The 25,653-nt window shown below is 46.4% G+C and overlaps 1 protein-coding gene across 13 annotated transcripts in view; it reads left to right on the forward strand.

Annotated features, from left to right (window-relative positions):
- The window catches only part of TXNDC16 (thioredoxin domain containing 16), a 95,245-nt gene that overhangs the window by 16,461 nt on the left and 53,131 nt on the right, over positions 1-25,653 (forward strand). For all 13 annotated transcript variants that reach the window (XM_075065805.1, XM_075065803.1, XM_075065802.1 and 10 more), the window contains 9 exons: positions 1,601-1,675; positions 1,985-2,106; positions 2,393-2,483; positions 6,597-6,753; positions 7,952-8,118; positions 9,293-9,353; positions 14,206-14,326; positions 15,236-15,382; positions 15,880-15,939. In XM_075065805.1, the coding sequence (XP_074921906.1) occupies positions 1,601-1,675; positions 1,985-2,106; positions 2,393-2,483; positions 6,597-6,753; positions 7,952-8,118; positions 9,293-9,353; positions 14,206-14,326; positions 15,236-15,382; positions 15,880-15,939 (1,001 nt within the window). The remainder of the gene's footprint in view (positions 1-1,600; positions 1,676-1,984; positions 2,107-2,392; positions 2,484-6,596; positions 6,754-7,951; positions 8,119-9,292; positions 9,354-14,205; positions 14,327-15,235; positions 15,383-15,879; positions 15,940-25,653) is intronic.

Here is a 25,653-nt window from a genome sequence, read left to right on the forward strand (position 1 = left end):
TGAATGGAGTTTTATTGCATACTGATGACTAAATAAAATACTGTTTTTGAAAGGTTCTCTGCTGCAAGGTTTTAAGGAAACCACGTCAGCAAGCTGACATGTCTGGCACTGGAAGGCTGTAGCAACGAAGGAGACACTTTCCACCATGATTCTTTGAAACTAGTGGAAAGACCTCCAGTTTTGATCAGGCCATCAGTAGCAGACCAGCTGGCTGCCAGTCCTAGAAGCCTCTCAGATTATCCAGGAAGTACAGGGAGGAACCTTTATCTTTCAATGATGAATCAGTATAGAAAATTCAATTTAAAATCATGGCTTAGGTGAATAGCTGGAGTGGACACTACAAGTCGCTATTATAGAGTCCTAGAAATGTAGGACTGGAAGGGACCTCAAGAAGTCATCTGGTCTACTCCCTTCCGCCCCCATGCCCAGGTAGGATTAGGTATCCCTAGATAGATCACTGCCCTGGATGGGAATGGAAGGAATGGGTTAGACCTTTCAAGAGGTGCCTGGGTGAATTTAGTGTGATTTTCTTGACTTTGTTGGAGATAAGTTGCTTGGTGTTATTCTGGAGGAAGCAAATATTTATACAAGGTAACTGCAGTCATTTTACTCCAAGAACTGGCATGTAAGTGAGCACTATTTTGTTTCTTTTTAACAAACCAGGAGGCTGAAGTTACAAGGAACAGAGACAAGAATCTGCTAGACTGCAGGCTTTCATTATGGGGAAAAAACTGGACTGCATCTCCCATGGTTATATGACTGCATGTGCCATGGTTATATGACTCCTTTGATGCACTGTAGAGGTTCAGCCAGAGGTCAGACCATGATGCATCATGGGAAACGTAGTTCATCCAGGGAGCCAGGCGAATGGGGGCTGAGGCACCCAAATTACAACTCCCAAGAGGCACTGCATGGTTCAGGAGCTATTGACCTGATCAAAAATGAAATATTTCATTTAGCTTTTCCCGGTGAAAAACTGAAAATACTTGGCAAAAATATTTTGTGAAAATTGGATTTTCAGTTGAAAAACAGTTTGATGAAAAATTCCCAGTCAGCTCTATCTTATGTGGCCCAGCCACCACTAGAGGGAGACAGAGCAACACTCAGCAGAGTAAGTGTGGGTTACATTTGCTCACCGCTGATCAGACTCCATACCAGACAAAGAATCTGATCCAAAGTGCACTGAAGTTAATGCAAAGTGGGCTAATACAGAATTCGTTCTGGATCTCTTGCAGGCTTGTTAGGTTGAAGACACCACCAAAAGCACCTAAGTGCGTTAGATGCCCAACTCCCTTAGGTGTTCATATCCCTTGCACAAATGCTTTCCTTTTAACTGACCTGTCCCATTTAAGAGGAGTCTTTTGTCTCCTCTCAGATGAGCATTTTGGGTGATGGCTGTCTAAAAGATAAATGCACTAATTTAACCAAAGGCCTTGAGCTCAGTGCAGAATTTCTATGGCCTGTTATGCTGGAGGTCAGATCAGAATGATCCCTTTTGGGCTTAGAATCTGCAAAAAGAATCAGGAACTAGGAAGTACAGCTACATGGATAAATAACCTCTATGTTGATTTATGACTTGGTTGGTTGTTCTCTTTCCCAGAGATAACATATTGCTCAGAGAATTCCCCACAGATGCCATGTTCGACGTGAATGCCATTGTTGCCAATACCCTGTTGTAAGTAAAGCGAACATTCATCTGTGTGAAATCATTTGCTTTGTTTTTTCAGTTGTTGCCTGAAGCTTTGCATAAACATGAACTCAGTACATCCTGGGGAACTTTTTTCAGCTGAGCTGAAGTTGTCCTCTCTGTTGGTGCAATTTAGCCCTGCAAAATGAATTACTGGGGCAAATCGGAGCAGTTGCATCTGCTGCTTCATGAGGCAGGTAGCCAGAGATGCACCTGCTCTGGTCTGTGCCTGCAGTTGTGGGTGAAAATTCGGGTTTCTTTTGAAGAATGCTGTAAATGAGATTTTTGTCTTCTCAGTGCCCTCCTCTTTAATGAAGTTAAATACATTACAACACTGGTGGAGCTTCAGAATCTAGAAAATTCTCTGAAGGGAAGATCAAATGTCGTCTTTGCCTATGTGCCAGCAGTTGGAACACCAGGTGCTAAAATCAACCTTCCACCTTAATATCCCTTCAAGAGCTTTTTCTGTTTTTTGATAAGATAGTGCAGAACTGAGTTTCTGACCCAGATGGCCAAACATCTTGGTTTCTTTTTAAACGAAGGATCCATTACACTATGCAGAGTATACTGAAATGCATGCCAACGAGTCTGGCGTATATTTTTTTTGATGCTGATTCTGAAAATCTGGGCTGTAATATTTAGCATGGGTGAGGTAGTGGGCTAAGAATGTATTAACTCAAGCCAATTTTTTTTTTTGTTTTTTAGAGCACAGAGCAGTAATGGAAGCTGCTTTTGTATATGGTGTCGCCCACCAGTTTGTTTTAACCACAGAGGCGGCGCTGACGAAGGACTTTGGGTGGGTATAGTGGTCGGAGGAAGGGACTCATCTGAACTGCTTATGCTGTTGGTTTGGTTTGGTCACAGTCTCAGGTGGGAAGAAGTGCAGACCCAGGTTCTGAGTGCCCCAGAAGTAGCCCCGTTGAAAGGAACGAGGCTACTCGTGGAGGAGAGAACTCTGCTGTAAATGTGGCAGAATCTGTTTGTTTGCGGTTGGAGCAGGAGACGCGGGTGAACCAGGTTAGTTTCAGTAGAACTGGCACAAGCCTTTGCCGTAACGCTGAACTGAAAATGCAGCTGTGCTCCAAAGCCTGTAAAAACCATCTGGGATGGCACACTGGCAGCTTCTCACTCATTCCCTAGCAAATGAAGTCACTTTTCCCGTGAGGAGCTGGTTTTTCTGACTGCCAGGCCTGCAGCTATCCCCGTGTCTGAGGGCCAAGCTTTGTTCTTCAAGACTTGTGTCTTTTGCTCCTCAACTGGCTGTGGTGCCCTGGATGTTTTAACCCCCCAACTTTACAATGTTAAGCAACCCCTGAAAGTCAGACCAGGGAGAGCTGGTGGCTCTGTCAGTCACACACGGGACCAGAGGTCAGGATTCTGGGGATGAGGGGGGAGAGACAGAGCACTAAAGTGAGGAAGCTGATGTTTCTGAGTAGAAGATCAGACCAATCTGTGCACCCTATTCTGTAAGGCATTGAGCCACCTCGGCTTCTGTTGATGTCAGCGGGATCAGAACCTATTTTCCCAGCACTTGATAGACTGGCACAATTTCTGTCTATGTGCCGACATGGCTCCTGTTACTGGAGAATTGGAGCACTTCGCATACATCAGTGAATTCAGTCTCACCGTGAGGTGGGGGAAGTATCGTCCCTGCTTCACAGACAGGGGTAGGAAGGCACAGAGAGATGATGTGACTAGCCCAGGGTTACACAGGCAGGCAGTGGCAGAGTTGGGACTTGCACCCAGCTCTCCTGAGTTCCATGCCAGACACAAGACCATCTTTTATTCAGCAGCCCCAGGGATGATTTAACATGGCGAATTGGCAGCTGGGTCCACCCTGCACCACTGAAACTCAGTGTCCCTCTAACACGTGGATTCTACTGAGCTTTCCAGCTTTAAAAACCATGGGCTGAAATCCTGACTTCAGTGGGAATTTTCCATTGATTTTGGTGGGGCCAGGCTATGACCTCTGGTCCCTTGTCCATGTTTCGTAGTGACGTGCTATAGACATCAGTGGCTCCATGGGACTCTCCCAAAGCACGGCTAATGCCACCCATTCCTTTGCGTCACATGGAAGCTTGCAATGGTTTCCAGAAGTGACTTGTGCCACCGATCCCGGATCAGCAATGAAATACACGGCCCCCCTGACAAACCGGAGTAGGGAATGCTGCCTGGCTTCCTCCCTGTCGGGCCCCGGAGCCTGAGGTGCTGCTCTTGAGCTCAGCTGATGCAGTGTCAGTGCGTTTCCCTTAGTTTTGCTTCTTTCAAAGGGAATCCAGCTTGAGCTTGGCTGGACTGTGCAATGCAAACAATCCACAGCTAGTTTGGCTGGACAGAGGGAGATTCTCCTCCAGGCCAGGTCCCCTCTCAGTGACCCTCTCCCACCCTCCTGTTTATTGTTTGAAACATTCAGGCTAAAAATTGAGAGAGATTAATTTTCGGGACAATTCACAAGCCTTTTCAGTCACACTGAGGTGGGCTCTGATGGGAGCCCCTTGATTTGGCAGCATGTTGAACATCACTCAACCAATTGCCTTCCCTCTGCTTTTGAGAGCACAGACTTGCAGATCTGGTGGGGAAGGGAAGGAGGGAGAGCTCTGTGGCACCTCCTCCCAAGAGGACCCGGACAAAATACTGCACTTTTGAATGCAGCAGGCCTGCTGTCACCTTTTGGAGTAAAGCTGTACTGTTAGTCTGCCAGCTGCAGCATAAAGAGACAGGGAGTGTAGGTGCTCATGGGGGTGCTCCAGGCTCAGCAGGGCCCTCAGCTACTGCAGAGGGACGTACGGTGCTCAGTCCTCTGCTGGTGTGAATTAGTGCAGCAACCTTGATTTCACTGGAGCTGAACCAGTTTTACACTCGGTGAGGATCTGGCCCAAAGTTTTATGACAATACAGCATGTCTGTGGGTGTTGGAAAACACCAGGAATCCATGTCTGGCTGACTCCAAAAAACCTCACCCAGGTTAGACTGGATGGGAATATCACACCGGTGGGTTTATGTTTTTTAGGCAGTTCTGTGACCTTGGGGGTCATAGGGTCTGAGCACCTAGCAACAACAACGCTAGTATCGCTGTTTTAGGCACAGCGAACAAGGCACACAGCAACTTACCTCAAGCAGAATGGGCACGCTGTGGTCAAGCAGGGAATGGACCCTCGCTCTCCCAGCTGCTAAGCTAGGACCCTAGCCAGGGGACCAAACCGCCACCTAGTAGAGGTTGAAAACTGAAATGTGAACAAGCTGTTTCCTTTGGGCCAAGCCTGGTTCCACTGAAGTCAAGGGACATGAGTGTAGGGTGACTAGATGACAGACGTGAAATATTGGAATGCGGGGGAGGGAGGAAGCGGGGATGCCGGCGGAGCAACAACGTCCCCCCCCCCCCCCCCAAAAAGCCAAGAGCTGGCGGCGGAGGAAAAAACAAAAACAAACAAACAAAAAGGAACCCAAGAACTGCTGGAGCATTGGTGGGGGCTGAGCACCCACCGGCAGCTCCACTCCCCACCCACCCCGCCCCAGCTCACCTTTGCTCTGCCTCCACCTCCCCTGAGCTGGCTGCCGCGTCCTGCTTCTCCCTCCTCCCTCCAGTGCTTGCGCTGCCATACAGCTGATTAGCGCAAGCCTGAGAGGGAGGGGTGAGGAGGAGGAATGTGGTGTGTTTGGGGAAGAGGTGGGAATTTGGGGAGGGATCCAATAGGTCAGTGAGGAGGTGGGGCTGGGGAGGCGGGGCCAGGGTGGGGATTTGGGGAGGGATCTAATGGGGGAGGGAGAGGCGGAGTCAGGGCTGGGGTGGAGTTGGGGCGGGGGGCGCGAGCCCCCTCTGCCTGTGCACCAGAGGGCAAAATATAGGGACAATTCGCGTCCCAACTGATGTTTGGTCGGGACGCGGGACAAACAAGTAAGTATCAGGACAGTCCCGATAAAATCGGGACCTCTGGTCACCCTACATGAGTGTAAGGCACCATGGAAGTCAAGTGATGGCCACACACGAACACTATTCTGAGGAAGGGTGCAGAGAAGTCAGTACTTAACGGGTTCTCTTTGGAGAGTGGTGGTGTGGCTTTGGCCCATCCAATGGATGCTCCAGTTGAACCATCGTTTATTGGGCTTGAGGACAGTTAGTTCCCTCTAGTGCAGGAATCCCTGGGTGACATTCTGTGGCCTGGCTTATGCAGGATGTCAGAGTGGATGTTCGTAATGATCTCTTCTGGCCTTAACTTGAAGGAGACTAGGAGATCTCCAGCATGAGGTTGTGCATTTGCACCTTGGGCACAAGGAGGGGTGAAGGGAAGGAGAGTGTCATCTGGATCCTGGTCCTGTTGAAGTAAATGGGAATTTTGCTATTGCTTGCGTTTTCCCAAGATGCAACCTGTTATGTTCGGCTTATGTGGAGTGCTTAGATGAACACTTTGATTGGCTTCCACGTTCCACAATTATTGTCTTGTCCTCACTTGTGAACACAGAGACTTGACATTTGAAAAACTCCCTGGAAAGGTTTGGGATTTAGCTCATTGCATCATTTCTTGGCTCCCCGTTAACTTTCCCCCCTGCCTTTCCATGCCAGTGATATTGCCTAAACTTGGGTGGGTGACTATAAAGGAATAGCTGGAATTAAATACATTTGACAGAGTTCATAGAATATCAGGGTTGGAAGGGACCTCAGGAGGTCAACTAGTCTAACCCCCTGCTCAATACAGGACCAATTCCCAAACAGATTTTTGCCCCAGATCCCTAAATGACCCCCTCAAGGATTGAGCTCATAACTCTTGGTTTAGCAGGCCAATGCTCAAACCACTGAGCTATCCCTCCCTTCCCTGAGTGGCTGCCCTGGCTGGATCACTGAGAGGAGACACGGGGACATGTACCCAGCACTGTGACAAATACAATCTCAGTGTATTGTTTTTCTCCTCTAGCCATGAAGATTCTGATGCATTGTCTGCTCAGCTCTTCTTCTGCCACTGTCAGCGGGTCCCAGATCTGACTCAACCTTGTAGGAGGACTCTGATGGTGCAATCACTGACCACGCTGAACATCCACAGATATCTCAAACTGATGGCAGCACCTGTTGTGGTATGGGCTTAAATGATACTTGCCATCATCTGCTCTGCATGAAAGCACTCGAGGCTAGCCTGCAGCTGGGGCATGTAGCTCAGAACAACTCCATGCACAAGATATGGGGTGTAAATCTTGATCCCACTAAAGTCAATGGCAAAACTCCCATTGATTTCAGGGGGGATTGGGTTGGATCCCTGGGCTTTAGTGTGTTGCTTGGGAGCCCTGCAGAGGGTATTGTACCCTCCAGAGGGGCAGGGGAGAGAGAGAACTCAGGACTCTGCCTCAGAGCTCTGCGGAGGGTGTTTATGTCCCTGCAGACATTCAAGGGCAGATGCTCTGGCTGTGTAAATTGACTTCCATGGGTTCACATCGCAGAGACTGCCCCCAAACTCTGTGGCTGCAAGGTGCCTGGGTCAGTGTAACCGCAGCTTTAGATCCCCTCCACTGAGCTAGGCTTGGGGAAACAGGTCAGAATGAGCCCTCCCCAGGGGGCATGGGACACCCTTTATTGGGGCGTTCTGTGCCCTGACACAGTCAGGCAGAAGATCAGTCATGCCTGAGTCTGTCATGCAGAAGATCAATGGACATGTGCTAACTGCGGCAGCATGATGAAAACAGGGAGGGAAAAAGAATCCAGGTCATACTGTGCATTCCTGGTGGGATTTTCTAAGCCACCGTAGGCATTAGGGTGCTGGGGGTCAGTGGTTACAGATCATAAGGTGCAGCTTTTTAATAGTGAGGGTAAATAACTATTGGATTAACTGACCTAGGGTGGATTCTCCATCACCGGCAATTTTAAAATCTGGATTGGATGTTTTTCCCAGAAGATCTGCTCCAGTTTGGACTTGGGCTTGAAGCAGGAATCAAGTGAGGGAAGACCCATGGCTTGGGTTATGCAGGGGGTCAGACTAGATGATCACAGTGGTCTCTTCTGGTCTTAAAATCTATGAACGTTTCCACCTAAATTGTCAGCCTTTCAATGCACAAGATTCTCCCTCATTTAAATATCAACCCTAATTGGCGTATTCAGGTGGCAATGTTCCAAATGTTGGTTTTGGGGTGATTGGATCCTATTTATTTAGGATAACAAAGATAGTATCTCATTATCTACTTTGCATAACTTATCTAAAATCTAAGCTTGTTGATCACCTATGTGTGATCACTAACATACACTGTGAAGATATTAAACCATTTAATTGTATCTCTTCTCTAGACTGAAGTTGCTGAAGATCCAGAAAAGGTTTCAACTATCCACCTACAGCTCGGGCTGCCACTGGTATTTATTCTCAGTCAGCAGGAGACCTACGAAGCTGATAAGAGAACTGCTGAGTTTGTTGCATGGCAGCTGCTGGGGAAAGCAGGAGTTGCCCTCTTGTCAAGGTATTTAAGCTTAGTAATATTATGGTCTCCTATAAGCAGTCCTTCTTTTGAAGGCAATTTATATCTTTGTTGTATTCAAGCTGATTAACAAGTGCTACACATTCCGTTCTGTTACACTGGTATAGATTCAGAATAACCAGTGAAGTCAGTGGAATTACACTGGATTTATACAAGAGGAAATGAGAACAGAACAGGGCCCTTGGCAAGTTGTTAAGTTATTGGGCTCTGCATGCAGAGCTGTTGTGCTGACTCATCTTGACAGTCAGACCAGGCTGGCCTCATTAGCGTCAGCCCAGGAGTATAAAAGGGTTTATGCCTCTCTCCAAGTCAGAGGGACTGTATGGTAACATAGGAAGGAGAAATGGCCAATTTGGGAAGAAGCTCAGACAAAGGATTGTGTTTTGTTCTTAAATTATAAGTAAGGGAAAACCCAGAAAGGGACAGGAGTTGTGGAGTGTATGCTGGACTGGGCTGGGGTCTCTGCACCACAGAACTCCCAAGTAGGATCTGTTTGCTGTTTGTAATGCTATTGGAAGACGCTGTGCTTTTGCAGCCTGGTAACTCTGAACTCTAAGGCATCTCATGGCAATGTGCTTGCACTCTGTGAGGAGGGGGAACAGGGAGATGGCCGCGCACTTTGCGAAAGCCCTGACTGCAGACCTCTCAGAAGTTGCACTGTGGCAGCTTGTGCAGAGCCTTTCCTTCTGGGTTTGGCTTTGGTCATCTGTCAGAGTCCTCTCTGATGCCTGCTGGAACTACCTCCGGGGCTCCTGGCAGCCTCGGCAGCCTCAGTAGCCACTAGTCTAACTCTGCTCTCCCTGCAGCCAGTGGTAAAACTCCCTCTGACTTCAGTGGGAGCAGAGTCAGGCCAATGCCACTTTTGAAATCCGTGCCCTTCAAAACGGCACCGCTAGAATTCACACGCTTCTCTGCTTTACTCTGAAAAAAATATACAAGACACACTGGCCTAGATTCAGGGCTGTGGCTGAGCAGCCTCTCAGCTCAGGAGGGGCTGGGCAAAGGTAGCCTGTTATCTTCCCCAATTAGGGGGTCAGACGCTGGCACTACCCCTATGCTGCTAGAGAAACACCAGTGCCCACGAGTGAGGCAGTACCCAGGGGAGAATATTACTTTATCCATGACACCATTTAACATCTGATTTATATTTTGAAAGGGACTCCGTAGATCTGAATGTTCTTCTCCAGTCTAACATAGCCCTCAAGACAGCAGAAGAGGTTAGTTGTTGTATTTATTCATGACACAATTGGTTCACGTTTAATCCAATTGCTTTAACATAGTGCACTTCCCGGTAGAAGTTCGAGGTGTTATTTTTTCATGATTGTTTTCCTCGCTATTCTTTAACCAGTCCCCTTGGATGTGTAAAACTGACATTTCTTCCCTTATCAATGCATAATGGCATGGGCTTGTTAGTGTAGGGCTGCTCATGGCTGCTGATGCTGAACTACTGGCCAGGTCTACACTATAAAGGTACATCGGTATAAGTACGTCACTCAGGGGTGTGAAAAATCACCACCCAGCGCGACACAGTTCTACTGCCCTAGCGCCCCCCGTGCAGACAGCACTGTGTCGTTGGGAGAGCTCCTCCTGCCCACATGGTGTTACCTGCACACATTAGGGCACCAGGATAAGGCCTTCGTCTGCAGCCATATTGTAAAGCCTAAAGCCTACGGTCTTCGTCTGCAACCAGATTAAAAGAGCAGCCAAGCAGCAGCATTAGCTGAGAAGCAGGAAGTCACATCTTCACATTCCATCTAAATGACGTTAAAACAAGGTAAGACCTGGCTGTGAAGAAGGAGACCCCGTCCTAATGGCACCCACTAGCACCAGATAAAGACAGATCTTAAGATGGTTAAAGGAAACTTAGTTTGACAGCATCTGTCTAGCAAGAAATCACATATCAATAGTTGTGGTTGTGAAATCTTCATTTCTGTATTGTTTTGTCACTACCACCTCTCACGGAGGTGGGTTCATTATACGGGGAGAGGGATAGCTCGGTGGTTTGAGCATTGGCCTGCTAAACCCACAGTTGTGAGTTCAATCCTTGAGGGGGCCATTTAGGGATCTGGGGCAAAAATCTATCTGGGGATTGGTCCTCCTTTGAGCAGGGGGTTGGACTAGATGATCTCCTGAGGTCCCTTCCCACCCTGATATTCTGTGTTGCTCTCCTGTCACTGTAGGAGAGTCTTCATGGAAGTGCTGGAGCACTGTTGGTGTAGCCCTTCCTGTGTGAGTTAAGAGAAAGCAAGCGTTATACAAGGCTGTAACAGGGTGGCTCACCCCTTAACAGCTAGGGCTGGCCAACCTTGGTCACAAACTAAGTCACACCTGGGAGAGACCAGGGTGGTGGCTTTATAAGGAGCAGCAGGAGGATATGGTGGGGGGAGTTCAGGAGAGGGTGAAGACTGAGACACTGAGGGAGTTGAGACAGAGGAACCCAGGGGAGGAGGAGGATCATATGGGGAAACCCAGATGGAATTTGGGCCTAGAAGTTTGGGGTGAGAAGGCTGGGAGAGAAGCTGGGGACAGAAGCTGAGCTCTGGCTGGGAGAGGAAGCCCCAGAGCTAAGTGTGGCCTGCTGGCTGGCGAAGGGCTTTATTCTGGCACCCTGAGGATTGGTAAGAACAGCTTTTGTTATTAAAGCAGCCCCCAACAGGGGACGTGTTACCCATTTGAAAGCCTGCTTGTGTAGGAGGCTAAACGGGATGGGGTGCCTGCTGAGCCACCCCGGCCATGAGGGGCTGCTCAGTACACAGCCTCCCCACCAGAGAGTCCCTGGCTTTTAGATGGAGCTCGATAAATGTACAAACAGGATGATATGCCGAGGTCGCCTGTGATAGCTGGGACTGGAGTTGATAACTCAGCTGGTCCCTTCCGTTCCTATGTTCATGTTTGTTTTGGGGGCAAAACAGGTACGGTGAAATTCACCCAGTGCAGAAAGCCAGCATGAGGCTTATGAACCATTTAAGACTCCTGAAACCCCCAGGGATTTTGACTTTACAGAGGCCTTTGACAACGTACCTCCCAAGAGGCTAATAAGGAAACTACATGGGGGTGGCGTGAGCGGTAAAGTACCTTCGGAGGGACCTGCCCACGCTGGGGAATGGGCAGGTGGGATGCTGAATGAAATTCAGCGTTGACAAATGCCAGGTAATGCACATTGCAATGAATACACTGAACTTCTCCTGTGTGTGTGCAGAGCACGCAGGATTGGGCCAGAATCTAACTTCCTCCTTGGGTTTTCCACTTGTCAGATGAGTGACACACACATTCCAGGTCTGCCATCTGAGACAATAGGACGAGCCTATAGCTTGTTTGCTGTATTTCTGCTGTAATGAATTTCCTTTTAAATCCATTTTGTTGAAATGACACCAGATAAGCCTTTGTCTGCATCGGTAGGTCTTTTACATGCAGAAGGTGAAAGCAGCTATCTAACCCTACGAGCCCATAGCCACCGAAACAAGGGAATGGAAAGGTAACAAGGAGAGAATGAAAATACGTCAATTCAGTTTGTTCTTCTGGTTTCATGTAAACACAACACAGAATCCAGTTATACCCAGGATTCTGTTCTTCATCAAGGCCCTGTTTTTCTCAGAACGATAATTTGTCAGAAGTTCCCAGAGAGAGATGAAATGGTCAGGTTTGATTGACAGAGCACACAGGAACCAAGGGTTATGGCTATATTGAAATAAAAGACCCACCTCTGGCCTTGTCAGTTGACTCGGCCTTGCAGGGCTTGGCTTACAGGGCTATAAAATTGCAGAGTAGATGTTCGGGCTCAGGTTGGAGTCCGAACTCTGAGACCCTGCAAGGGAGGAGGGTCTCAGAGCTTGGGCTCCACCCATGCCCAAATGTCCACACTGCAATTTTTAGCGCCGCAGCCTGAGCCCTGTGAGCTATAGTCGGCTGACCAGTCTCTCAGACTAGGTGCCGCAGGTGTTTAATCACAGTGTAGAGACGTCCTTAATCTGCCCTTTGCCTCAGTCTTCCTATCTGTACAATGGGGAGGATGTTTCCCTATCTCTCAGGGCTGTTGGGAGGATAAAATCCTTAACGATCATGAGCTGCTCAGATGCTCTGGGTATCAAGGCCAGATAAGTACCTAGTTAAACAGCTGGGAAGTAGTGGGAGACCATGTAGAATCCAGTTCAGTAAGGGACATTTTTCTGATAACAAATAGCGGTATGGAATGAAATTCTTTGGTGTAAAAGTAAAACCCATCAATGGGAGTTCATCCCAAAAGCCGACAGCAGCCTCTTGCTCAGAAACGGCCTGATCCTGCAGTCAGATCCCTCACCAGTACGGGAGCCCTGCTGGAACTGAGGGGACAGGAGCTGGGCCCAGATTTGTTCAAAAGTTCATCACCGAAGAAGGACCATCCAATGATGAGGGCGCTAACCTGAAGCTCAGGAGCTCTGGGAGCAAGTCCCTGCCCTGCCACAGATTTTCTCTGTGACCATGTGTAAGTCATGTAGCCGCTTGGTGCCTGAGATCCCCACCTGTAAAATGGGGTAGTAGCACTGCCCTGCCTCACAGAGGTGTTTTGTAGAAAAAATAGGTTACAAGATTGTGAGGTGCCCAGGTGGTCCCTAGGTGGGGATTGTATGATTACCTGAGGTATGTAAAACAGAAAGCTGTCAAGACTGTTGTCACGATTCCAATTCCTCTCTGATAGATTTCAGTCTTAATTTGATTGCAAGTTGCAATTGCAGGGGCTCTCTGTATTGTATGTCTTGTACAGCACCAAGCGCATAAATACAAATTAATAAGGGTATTTCGTGGTGCTGCACAAAATAACCCCTTAGCGGAAGGGTAGATATTCATGTTGCACAAAGCAGGCCTTTGCTTTATGGTTTGTAACAGAGGAAGAAGGTAGAATCCAGGCACAAATCTAAGTTAGGGAAAGGAAAGGTTCTTGGACTCCTATCTGAATGGGAGACCTTTCTATGCTAGAATCCTTCTCTGTGTCAAGATTGTGGTTACTCTGCTGCAAACGTTCATTAGAATTCTTATTTTCTGGGAAGACCAATAATGCATCAGCATTCCATTAATGTTCTTGATCATCTCAGGGGAACTGCTCGTGGCCCCAGCAGTTTGTCTGAAATGGATGGGCGATGGTATCCACTTGCGGAGCAGAGTTTTGAATGAACGTGTTGCATAATTTGTAGACATCTGCAAAAACAGTTGTTAGCTGGTAGGCAGCTTTTGGCAGGTCATGTGACACTAATGTAGCCTCCTGATCGAGGCCGGCAGCCAAATGTACACAGTTCTGTCACTGGAGAGAAAACAGATGCTCTCTCTTGAGAGGCAAGGCAACAATCAGGCGTGTTTTGAGTAAGAGCCGCATTAAAAAGAGGCTTGCTCCAGTTCTCTTTTTTCACCAGTGCCAGTGGCTAGAGCACGTTAATGGCAGAACACATGGCTGGGAATTTTTAGATTAGTATTAATATTGGGTTTTAAAGCTATAGTAGGAACTGCCTGGTCCCAACACTGAGCCCTGTAGGATAACTGCCATCGGGGAAGGGGTGTTGGCAGGGAAGTTCTTGTGGCAGCATCATCTCCCCAGTTTGTTGCTGCTGCTACCAGTTCTTGCCAGTTGCTCTGTACTGCCTGTAAGTTTGCCAGAGGAATAGGAAAGTCACCCAGCAGACACCACAGCAACCCTCGGGGCAGGAGGAGGAACTGCAGAGTCATCTCAACGTAGATTGTCAGGGTTGGACGGGACCTCAGGAGGTAATATAGTCCAACCCCCTGCTCAAAGCGGGGCCCATCCCCAGACAGATTTATTGCTTTAGATTCCTAAGTGGCCCCTTCAACTCGCAACCCTGGGTTTAGCAGGCCAATGCTTAAACCACTGAGCTGATGTTCCAGCTGCTGAATGTGAGAGTGTAGAGCCATGTGCAGCAGCCCTAGAAATCCACTGATGTCCAAAACCAAACAAAAAGTGGCCACCTGGTACCATTGAGTGCCCTCTTGCCTCCATTTTATATTGCAGCGACTCCAGCCATTCCAGAGCACAGGTGCAAATAAATGCCCTTGTGTCCCAGCTGGTATTTTTCTCTTCCCCAGGGTGCGCCGATCAAATACCTGGTTTTGGAAGACACTGATGAAATAATAGCCCTTGTGGAAGACAAGATAAAGGGCGAACAGATCCAGAAAGATGAGGATGAAAGTGACAATAATGACCAGGGTAATGTTGGTGTTTGGAATTCTGTTGACATTTAGTCACATGCTAGTTAATTACTAAGGAGAGTTACTCATACAGCTGGTGCCTCGTTGCTAGAGACATTCTGAAACATACATAAGTACTGTAGTTGCACTGGCCTATATGATCCAAACTGGCGTGGGGCCTTAAGACACGTGCTCGTCACTGTCAGAAAGCCAGGCCCCTTTGTGGTATTTCAGGTCAGGCCCCCAAAATCCAGAGCCACTTTTGAAAATACAGGCTGCCCTCTTTCGAGTGCCCATGCGTGCCGTGCCCAAATTCTGTTTGTCTTACATGCCCGTGAGAGTCTTCCTTTAAAATACAGTCCTAGAAAGCTGCTCATGTTTTCAATAATTTCACATAAGAAATGGCCAAAATGAAGAAAGAAACAGCCGGTGTGAGTCTGGGGAAAACACAAAATGTGAGTGGGATTCCTAGATAAAAGTATTCGTTACTCCAAGGGTCACATCCTCAGCTGGCATATCTCTGCATCTTTCCTTTCATTTCGGTGAAGCTCAGAGTTCCTAGCAGAATAGTGTTAAATAGTATATCAGTAGCGAGTCTTGACAGCTGCTTATTACACTGATCAAAACTGTGTCCCTCTTATTCCCCGTCTGCCTCTCCTATCCACCTCTTGTTTCTCATCTTATAGTTAGACTGTTCACTCTTCAGGGGGTGGACTGTCTTTGTATGTATGTATGTATAGCATCTATCGCAATGGGGCCCTGATCTTGACTGATGCATTTAGGTGCTACTGGCATATACATATGCTGCATCATAATAAATTGCTTGGTTTCTTCCTCATTTTGCACTTGGCCTTTTCAAACTCTGGCAAACATTGAGTTCATGCTGTGTCTGTGCTCTCATGTTTATGTCTTCGTTGATTTGCTCTAGACATTCAAGATGACCAGGTGATGGAAGCGGTTTACAGAGACAGGAAGCGAGAACTCCCTTTGGAACTCATCCGTACCCTGACAGAAGAAACTTTTAATGCTGCTCTGACGGAGACCGCTCACATGGTGGTGCTATTCTACGCCAGTTGTGAGTACAGTACACATCTCCATAGCACCATGAGTGCATATTTCTTGTAGAGTTTAATATATTGTTAGAGTGCCTGTATTTATTTAGTTATTTCTATTTAAATAATAGCTGAAAAGATGCCTGTGTGAGGTTCCAGGTGTCCTCACGCATCCTGAACAATACAATTAAATCGATTTCTGTAATAGATTGATACGGAACAGAGACAAGCTTTTTATTTTTGAAGATCTCTGTATAAAATACCTAGGTATTTCTTTTGTAGTGCCTATACATTCAGTGTAATTCTACCTTCCGCATAGCAATCCTAGTGCCAGAACAATTCACTATGTTAAATTGGAGAGCTACCATCACTGTCTGTCATGATGGCAAAGCTTGACACACTGAAGAAGCATGATATATAGAGAGTAACCCATCCTGTTGACCAGGAGTGACCCCGACTCTGCCGACAGACAGGCCATGTGTGACGTACCGCTATTGACAGTGTGTCTTGTTCGTTGCAGGGGAAGCGGTGTCTCTGGCGATGTTGCAATCGTATGTAGAGGTGGCCATTGCGTTAAAAGGTACAGTGCCAAAGCTCCCTTGCATTGTTAAAAAGCAGGCGATGTTCATGCCCTGGACCCTGTCCTTGTTTTACAAAGGAGGAAGTTTAACTGATGGGTCTATACATAGGCGCCGATTCTGTGGGTGCTCTGGGGCTGGAGCATCCATCTGAGGCTGCCGGAGCACCCACCAGGAGCCCCCCTGGGGCTCCTCCCCCTCCCTGCAGCCCCTCCCGCCTGCTGGCAGGTCCCACCAATCAGCACCTGGCCCTCCTTCCTAGCACCTCCTGCCCACCGCAATCAGCAGTTCTGCGGCATGCAGGATGCACTGGGAGGGAGAGGGAGAGGGAGAGGGAGGAGTGATATGGGGTACGCTCAGGGGAGGGGGTGGAATGGGGTGGGAAGAGGTGGGGCAGTGGTGGGAAGGGGTGGGGTGGGGAGAGGCAGGGTGTGGGTGGGGGCTTGAGGGACGTGAAATATAAATAGCAGCAAGTGTCAAAATATGGTCTTAAGAGCAAGGAACGTGCTAACATCAGGGACTACTCTTATTTGGTATTTGCGTTATAGATGATCCTCTGAGCCCCACGCAGGGATCAGGGCCCCATGTGCTAGGTGCGGTACAGACGTATAAGAAAATGACCGTTCCTGGGCCAAGGCGCACGAGGCTCGTGTGTGAGTTCCTTGCACTGGAAAGGGTAAATGAATAACATCCTGGAAACAAGAATGAGAGTAGTGTACGAGATGGGGAAAATCACCCTTAGGCACTAACAGTCGGTAGCTCCAATAAGGAGCAGTTACAGCAAACGTGAGGACAGTGGCAGAAGGTGAAATAACTCCTGGGCACAAAGAGGCAAGAACCTGCCATAGCAGGATGCCCGTGTCAGACTCCTGGGGGTACCCAGGGTTGGGAGGTACTCACCACAGCCTGCCCTTAGTGTGAAGCAATCTTGTCTGCACCGGCTGTGGGTCAACTCCCTGAAAACCCAAGCTTCTGGCACAAACACTTTGCTCTCTCTGGACAGGTAGCAATAGGTACATCCCCTGCAGCGTCCAGCCTCTTGTCCACGAGACACTCGCCCCAAATCACCAGGCCTGCTGTTCCCAAATGAACAATACACACCAGCTTGTAAAGTTCACCTCTTGCCCGGCACTTCGCTTAAGCACTGAGATATATTTCCAGGGAAAACAAGAATGGGTTTCTTGTCAAACGTTAGAGATTCAAATAATAGTGAGTCCGAATATTGGAAACCAGCGGTTACATATAAAACAAAATCATAACATGCTTTCTAGAGACTAAACTTAACGAAAAGTCACTCTCTTATCTAAAGAAGTTTATCACATGCAAAGTTCTCTACAGTGGTTTCAGCCAAGCCTGAACTTTTGATGTACACCTCCAGATAGGGTTCACTGCCCCTAACTCTTCCTATTAGATTTTGTTTTCCCTCTGATGTCCTCACAGTCCTTCATTTGCTTTCAGCTCAAACTCATGATAGGTGAATCATTGTGAAGGAGACAGTGTTCAATTGACACGTAAACAATAGATGCTACAGACTTTACGGGCTTATTTTCAGTGTCTATACACGTAACTCCATACGCAATATCTGTATGCACATTTCACGATACTAATGACCAGCGTGACACTGTGTTAGGGGGCTTATTCCTTCACCCTCTCACTTCCTTGGTCTTTCTCGCATGAACAGAGAGCAACAATACCCGAAGTCCAAAGGCGAAAACAATTCAATGTTTATTGGGGTGAACTTCCAGCAAGCATGATTCCAGTTTCCTTCCTTAGTGTCCCCCTTCCCAGCTCTGACACCACAGAGCCTTGCCTGTGTCCCTGTTCCTGTTCCCATTTCCCCTTTAGCAAAACATGATCCCAATTCCCCCATCTCCAGTCCCTGTTCCCATTCCCCCCCCTTTCTAATTGACTGCAGACTATATAGTAAAACCTGAGTTTTGCTTAGCTATTCCTTAACCAATCATTTTACTGAAATTTAACTAACCAATCCTAACATATTGTAACATGGTTATTTAACCAATTATACCCCACCACCTTAATTGGTTTACACCCAACAAAATTAATTATACAGCAGACAGAAACAATTACAGAACCAGACAGAGACCATGCAAATAAACATACAAAACAATACAGAAGTAAGGATTTACAATACATCTATACAGACATAAGGGTTTTCCAGCTGTGTCTATTCATAAGTGAATTCTTGCCAGACAGGATGCGATCAAACTAAGTTTCCTTTTACATCTTCTAGGCGCTTCCCTTTCTCTGGAGGTGATAGGAATAATAGGACAAGATTGTATTCCTAATAGCCCAATAGCGCCTTATTTCAATGAGACTATTTTGGAATGTGAGGATAATACCAGACTCAGGACAGACCTCTCGGAGGGCTTATCTAGTGGGGTTCTGCAATTTGACAGCAAGCCATTGATAACTGCTCTTTGAATATGGTCTTTCCACTGGTTGTGCACCCACCTTATAGAAATTTCATTTAGACCACATTTCCCTAGTTGGCTTATGAGAATGTCATGCAGAACTGTGTCAAAAGCCTTCCTAAAATCAAGGTATATCACATCTATTGCTTCCCCCCCCTTCCACTAGGTCAGTAATCCTATCAAAAAAGGGAATAAGGCTGGTTTGGCATGGTTTGTTCTTGATAGACTCATGATGTCTATTCTTTATAACCCTATTATCCTCCAGGTGCTTACAAATTGATTGTTTAATAATTTGCTCCACTCTCTTTCCAGGTATTGAAATTAGGCTCACTGGTCTATAATTTCCCAGGTCCTCCTTGTTCCCCCTTTTAAAGATAGGGACTATGTTTGCCCTTTTCCAGTCTTCTGGCTTTCTCCCATCTTCAGGAGTTCTCAAAGATAATTACTAATGGCTCTGAGATTGCTTCAGCTAATTCCCCAAGTACCCTAGGATGAATTTAATCAAGCCCTGCTGACTTGAATACATCTAACTTATCTAAATATTCTTTAACCTGTTCTTCCCTGTTTTGGCTTGCATGCCTTCCCCAGTTAATATTAACTGTGTTGAGTATCTGGTTATTAATCTTTTTAGTGAAGACTGAAGCAAAATAGACATTAAGCACTTCAGCTTTCTTGATGTCCTCAGATGTTATCTCTCCTTCCCTGCTAAAGAGGACCTACACTTTCCTTTGTCTTTCTCTTGCTCCTAATGTGTGTCAAGCACCTCTTCTTACTGCTTTTTATGTCTCTTGCCAGGTGTAACTCATATACATCTGTGGCACTGCATAAATTATACACAGCATTAGCAATGATGAGGGTTATCTTAAAAGACATCAGGTCATCTGTGAGTAGAAAAGGATAGGTGGAATTGATCCTTGGAGGAAGTTTGCATTATTTTCTGAGTCGTAGAATCTTAGGGTACGTCTACACTACGGGATTATTCCGATTTTACATAAACCGGTTTTATAAAACAGATTGTATAAAGTCGAGTGTACGCGGCCACACTAAGGACATTAATTCGGTGGTGTGCGTCCATGGTCCGAGGCTAGCGTCGATTTCCGGAGCGTTGCACTGTGGGTAGCTATTCTGTAGCTATCCCATAGTTCCCGCAGTCTCCCCCGTCCCTTGGAATTCTGAGTTGAATCTGAGATCTCACGCCAGTGCCCTGATTGGAGCAAAATCATTGTGCGCGGTGGTTCTGGTAAATGTCGTCACTCATTTCTCTCCCGTGAAAGAACCCGCACCAAATCATTCAACACCCTTTCCCTGGATTGCCATCTGGCAGACCGCTATAGCATGGCAACCATGGGCTCCTTTTGCCTTTTGTCACTAGCACCGTATCGTGTACTGGATGCGTGACAGAAGGCGTACTGCAGTGATACAGCAGCATTCCGTTTAGCTGTGCATGATAGCAGAGACGATTTATCAGTCACTCTGTACTGTCTGCTGCCATCTTGTCATTGCATAAGGATGACGGTTATCTGGTCCTCTCTGACTGTGTGCCTTAGCTTACTCGATGGTGCCACCTGGCTGAAGGTTGGCTGGGGAAACACAAAGGCAAAACTAGGAAGACTCCCCGAGTCAATCAATTCCTTTATGGTTCCTAAAAAGTAGTCCTGCCTTAGAACTACTGGGCAAGTGTACTAAGAGAACCAGTTAATAGAGCACAGCTGCTCGGTCAGATCCCACAGAAATGATCGCAGTTGCTGCCATTCACGTCACCTCCCGTGCGCCTGCAATAACGTCCACCATTTGTTCCGCTCTTCCCCCAATCTTCTCGGGCTACATTTGCAGTGGTCCCCCGAGTTAGTGTCCATGAAGAGTAATCAAAGAAATTGCAGGATAAAGAAACGTGACTTGTTAGTGAGCAATAAAATTGAGGTGGAGGCAGCCTCGCTGACTGCTGTGACAGTCCAACAGGAATAAGAACGGTGCAGAGGGAGGAGGAGCCCAGCATCCCGCTGCATATAGTCCAGGGGCAGTACATTGAATCTTTTCTTTACACAGGAAGGGAGGGGGCTGATGGAGATCAGCTCAGTGCTAATGAAGGGACGGTTACCAGCCGTTCTGTACATCTACTGGGAATGACCGGGGAATCATCCATTTTACCCAGTGCGCCCTGGCCAGCCCACCTGAGCCAGGCCCAGGAGCATCATGGGCTAATGACAAGGACGCTAAGAGTCTACTGCACCATCTGCCACGGGGAGGGGAGAGAGAGCGGATACTGCTACTCACGCCCAGCATGTGTCATGGCAGACAGCATTCAGTGAGTATAGGGTGACCAGTTGAAAGAAATCAAAAACTGATTTTTTGTCTCTCTTTCTTCGAGTGGGGGGGAGGGATAATATTGTCGAGCTAATCCCTGAACCCATTGCGTGGACAACTGTGTTTTGAACCTACGGCATTGGACTCAGCCAAGAATGTAAATATTTTTTCAGAGAACTCCTTGGACTGTGGATAGCTGATCCCTCATGTACTCCCTCCCTCCCTCCATGGAGAGACGTCCCATTGATCTTTAGCTTTCCATTAGCTTGTCCACGACACGCACTTGTGTAGCCTGAGAGAGTTGTCATAATGCTTTAGGCATTTCTCGTCTTTTTGTAACGGACTCTGATGAGAAAGATTATTCTCCCCATACAGAATCAGATGCAGTATCTTCACCGTACGGTCCCTGACTGGACGCTCTATTTGGATTTGGAGACGCAATCGCAGGCACGAACGTGCTGATGCAGAGCGTCCACGCGGGACAAATTAGGAAATTCTTGAAATCAAAGATTTTGCGGGGCTTTTCCTGTTTACACTGGCCACTTGCAGATCCGAGTTCAGATTGCATGTCCAGAAGGCGGTCACAGTGGTGCAGACTGTGGATATCTGCCCGACGGCAATACTGTCGTGTGCGGCCACACAACCTAATCCAATTGGTAATATGATTTTAGCCCGTCTCCTCTTGTCGGAGAGTCCAGAAACCGATTTAAAAGAGCCTTTATATCGATATTTAGAGGGCCTCGTATGTGGACGGTACTTAGCGTTAAATCAGTTTTATTACTCTGCTTTGAAAATCGGTTTTAATGCTTGTAGTGTAGACCAGGCCCATAGATCTTTAAGGTAGTAAGGGAGCCATGTATGCATCATTCTAGTCTGATCTCCTTTTTCTGCTACAAAAGTCAGTTGCCACAGAATCTCTTACCTCCATTTCCACTTCTGTATTTAACCCGTGGTCTGAGCATGAGTCTCAAATCCTGTGTTTAAAGACGTTCAAGTGTGCAGCGAAATTTCCCAGCAAGTGACCTCCTATTGCCCCACGCTCAGGAAGGTCGATCCCCCCCTCCAGGCGCTTCTATCTGCTGTCCTGCAGGAAATTCTTTCCTAAAACCCAAATTAATGGAATCTATTCTAAAGCCGCGAGCATGTGAGCAATGACATCCAAGCCAGCCATTCCAGGAAGAATTTTAATCTGTAGTAACTCAGACCCACCATCTAAATTCATTACAAGAGAAGACATTGAGCGTATTTAACCGGCTAGTAATCAAAGACGAATTTATTGCCAAATAGGCTATTCCAATTATCATCCCTCACATTAAACTAATAAGATTATTCTTAGCCAGCTAATGTCTTTTGACCCTCACATAATATTTGACTCCTTGGAAGCTGTTCCATAACTTCACCTCTTCTGTAGATTAGAAACTTTATCTAATTCAAGTCTAAACTTCCTGATAGCAGTGTAATCCATTTGGTTCTTGTGTCCATATTGTACTTCTGAGCTAAAAAACCTACTCCCTTCCCTAGATTTATTCCCTGCTGATATATAAGTATGAGCAACCAGAATTCCCCTCAGCCTTCTTATTGGTTAGGGTCCAAAGAAGCCAAGCTATTTGAGTCTCCTTTATTACGACAGGGTTTTTCTATCTTTGGATCACCTAGTACCCTTCTCGGAGCCTGTTCCAGTTTGAATTCATTCTTCTAAATATGGAGACTCAGAAATCACACAGTATCCAGATGAGTTCACCAGTTCCTGTCAACTTTTGTACTAACCCTCGTTCTCATACTGGATAATACCTTCGCTGATGCATCCAAGACCGCAATTAGTTTTTTCACAGCTCATATCAACTTTGACGGCTCATAGTCGTCCTGTGATCAATCAATACTCCATTGTCCTAGATTCTCCTCTCTGTTATTCTTTTTTTTCCACTGATTGTCTCTTACCCCATGCTTATATACAATTTAGTTCTTGTCATTAAATCCCTAAATCATGACCTTGGCCACTTTCAACTATTAAATTCATCCTATTACTTATAGTTCCAGTTTACATGGTCATCCTCTAGATCTTCCTGTAATGATATCCTGTCCTCTCTGTATTGGATGGCATACCTTCTCAGCTTTGTGTCATTCGCGAAACTTATAGCACGTTCCCACTTTTGTGCCAAGGTCAGTAATAAAAAGATTAATAAATTGGTCCTCAAAACGATCCTGAAGGAACTCACTAGTAGCCTACCCTCAGCCTGACAATCACTTTCAGTTCAACGACCATGTTGTTATGTCTCCCCCTTAACCAGTTCTTATCCAATTCCTATCAATTCATATTGATTCCCATCATTTTCTCAATTTTAGGCTAATGAATTCCCCATGTGGAGACTGTAATCAAACCGATAATAAAGGTATTTATAGATCTACTTGCAATTTCCGTTTGTCTAAAAATCTTTAACCGGGTTCTTCCAAAGAGTGAGATTTTAGGTTTGTATGGCACGATTCTACTTTTGTAAAATCATGTGATTTTGTCCCAATTAGTCATTGTCCTAATGTCTTAGACCACCTTTTTACTTCAATTTTTTTCAACCTTGCAACTACAGAGTTCAAACCGACCAGGGTGCCTAGCATTGCCCCTCTCATCACTTTTCCCCTTTGTTCAAGACAGGACTAATGTTAGACATGTCTCCATAACGGTACATACCTGAGTTTACCCTAGATTCATTAAAACATTCTGTAATGGGCTTGCAATTTCATGTGGCCAGTTCCTTATTAAATTTCTTGATAAGATTTATCTGGGCCCCCTGATTTCATCTCATTAAGCGTCGAGTTTAGGCTCTACCTCGGATGTGTAATATCTAGCTCCAGTACCTCTTCTATTGTCAGCCTCCCATATCTAAGCTTCTCTTACCTCCATTAAAGACTGAGGCAATATATTTGTTTAGATATTGGGACATGCCATAGTTTATCCTAAACATCTTCACTCCATCCTCATGTTTGGTGGTCCCACTTCTTCTTTCTTTGTTCTTCTTAATTTTATATCACTTATCGATACTTTTACTCACTGAGTTTTTAATCTTTTGCAAGGAAAACCTACATGGCTTTGCCTTTCTAACTTTACCCTGCAATTCTGATCTCAATAAGGTAGCTTTCCTTGCTCCACCTATCCCATCTTTCACACTCTTGTAGCTGTTCTGCTTTTTAGTCACCGTCTCTGAGATCTTGCTCATGCCAGCTTGTAACATTTCCTGCCTATTCATTTTCCCTTTCTGTGAGCAGGGCTCTATAGTCCTGCAACTTTTGACTTGAAGTAATTCAGGCTCCTCGCACTTTAAGATCCCAAGTTCTTCAGTCAATCCACTTCCCTACGTAATTTCCATAATTCTTTAAAGTTAGCCAAACCATTTTGCAGTCAAAAACTCATGTCAGCACGATGTTTTTGTTTATCCTTCATTAGTTTAAACTGAAGTAGCTCATGATCACACTTGAAGCGCAAGTGTCGCACACAGCATTTCTCTATGAGGACTCACTCCTCACCAATAACAAATTAACAAAACCAAAACCAAATCTAAAATGGCATCCCCTCTTGTTGGTTCAGCAACCACTTGGTGAAGGAGTCCATCAGCTATCGGATCTAGGAAAATCTGAGCCCTGTTATTGTTACTAGCACTTGTCCTCCAGTCTATATCTGGGAAGTTAAAGTCTCCCATGATCACACAATTCCCACTAGTATTTACTTCATTAAAAACATTAAAAAGGTCTCTATCCATATCTAAATCAGATCCCGGCGCCCTATAGCACTCCCCAAGCACTATCTCAAGGGAGGCTCTAGTAGCTTTCTTCCTCAATGTGATTTTTGCCCAGACAGACTCATCTTATCCATTCCATCCCTTCTTATTTCTTTACAGTTAACCTCATCATTGACATACAATGCTACTCCTCCACTTTCGCCTTTATTTCTGTCTTTCCTAAACAGCACATACCCTTCAATACCTGTACTCCACATGGTGTTCAGTGTCCCTTGTTCCCCTTTGGAAAATGACCTGCCACCGCTGTTGCTGGTAATTCTCCTGGCTCATCCTGCTGCTGGTGGTTGTGCTCTGCCATGACTGGGGTGTCTTTCTTTGGTCTCCTTCTGCCCACAGTGTCCGACATACAGTAAGCAGGCATCCTAGCAAGCTTGAACCACAGCAGTTCAGTGCAGAGCCTTGACAAGGAACAGAGTATGGGACTTATGAACAAGAACCTGGGAGAGGAAGCTCTGGAGATATAATTCGTGATTTGTGTTGGTTTCAACATTTCTAGCCTTTTAAACCCCATAAAGGGAATCTGTCCAGAAGTTTTGCTAGCTGCTGTTCTTTGGTTAAACAAAGTCCTGAAAATAAACAGGAAATCTCAGAAAGGGCTGCTGTTGTTATTGTTATAACAATATTTTTTTTACTTAACCAGTGAACTTCCCTCCAGCTGTTCAGACCCTGCTGCTGTCATGCTTACTGCCACAGGCACTAGTCTGGATTTGCAACAGCAAGCCTTGCTCTGGGGGAAAGTGGGTGAAGTTAACGGCAAAACTCCTATTGACTTCAGTGGGGCTGAGATTTCATAGAATCATAGAATATCAGGTTTGGCAGGGACCTCAGGAGGTCAGCTAGTCCCACCCCCTGTTCAAAGCAGGACCAACTCCAACTAAATCATCCAGTCACCAACTAAATCACCACATGTGTTGTGACATGTCTCCACTGGGAGTCACTACATCTTCTGCCTCCTCACCAGTGGCATCATATTGAGCGAGGAAGGAAACTGTCTGGCTCCTCCATCCCTTAGCATAGATTCATAGATTCATAGACTCTAGGACTGGAAGGGACCTCGAGAGGTCATCGAGTCCAGTCCCCTGCCTTCATGGCAGGACCAAATACTGTCTAGACCATCTCTGATAGACATTTATCTAACCTACTCTTAAATATCTCCAGAGATGGAGATTCCACAACCTCCCTAGGCAATTTA

The sequence above is a fragment of the Chelonoidis abingdonii genome, chromosome 4, assembly GCF_003597395.2.
Source record: "Chelonoidis abingdonii isolate Lonesome George chromosome 4, CheloAbing_2.0, whole genome shotgun sequence".
Lineage (NCBI taxonomy): Eukaryota > Metazoa > Chordata > Testudines > Testudinidae > Chelonoidis > Chelonoidis abingdonii.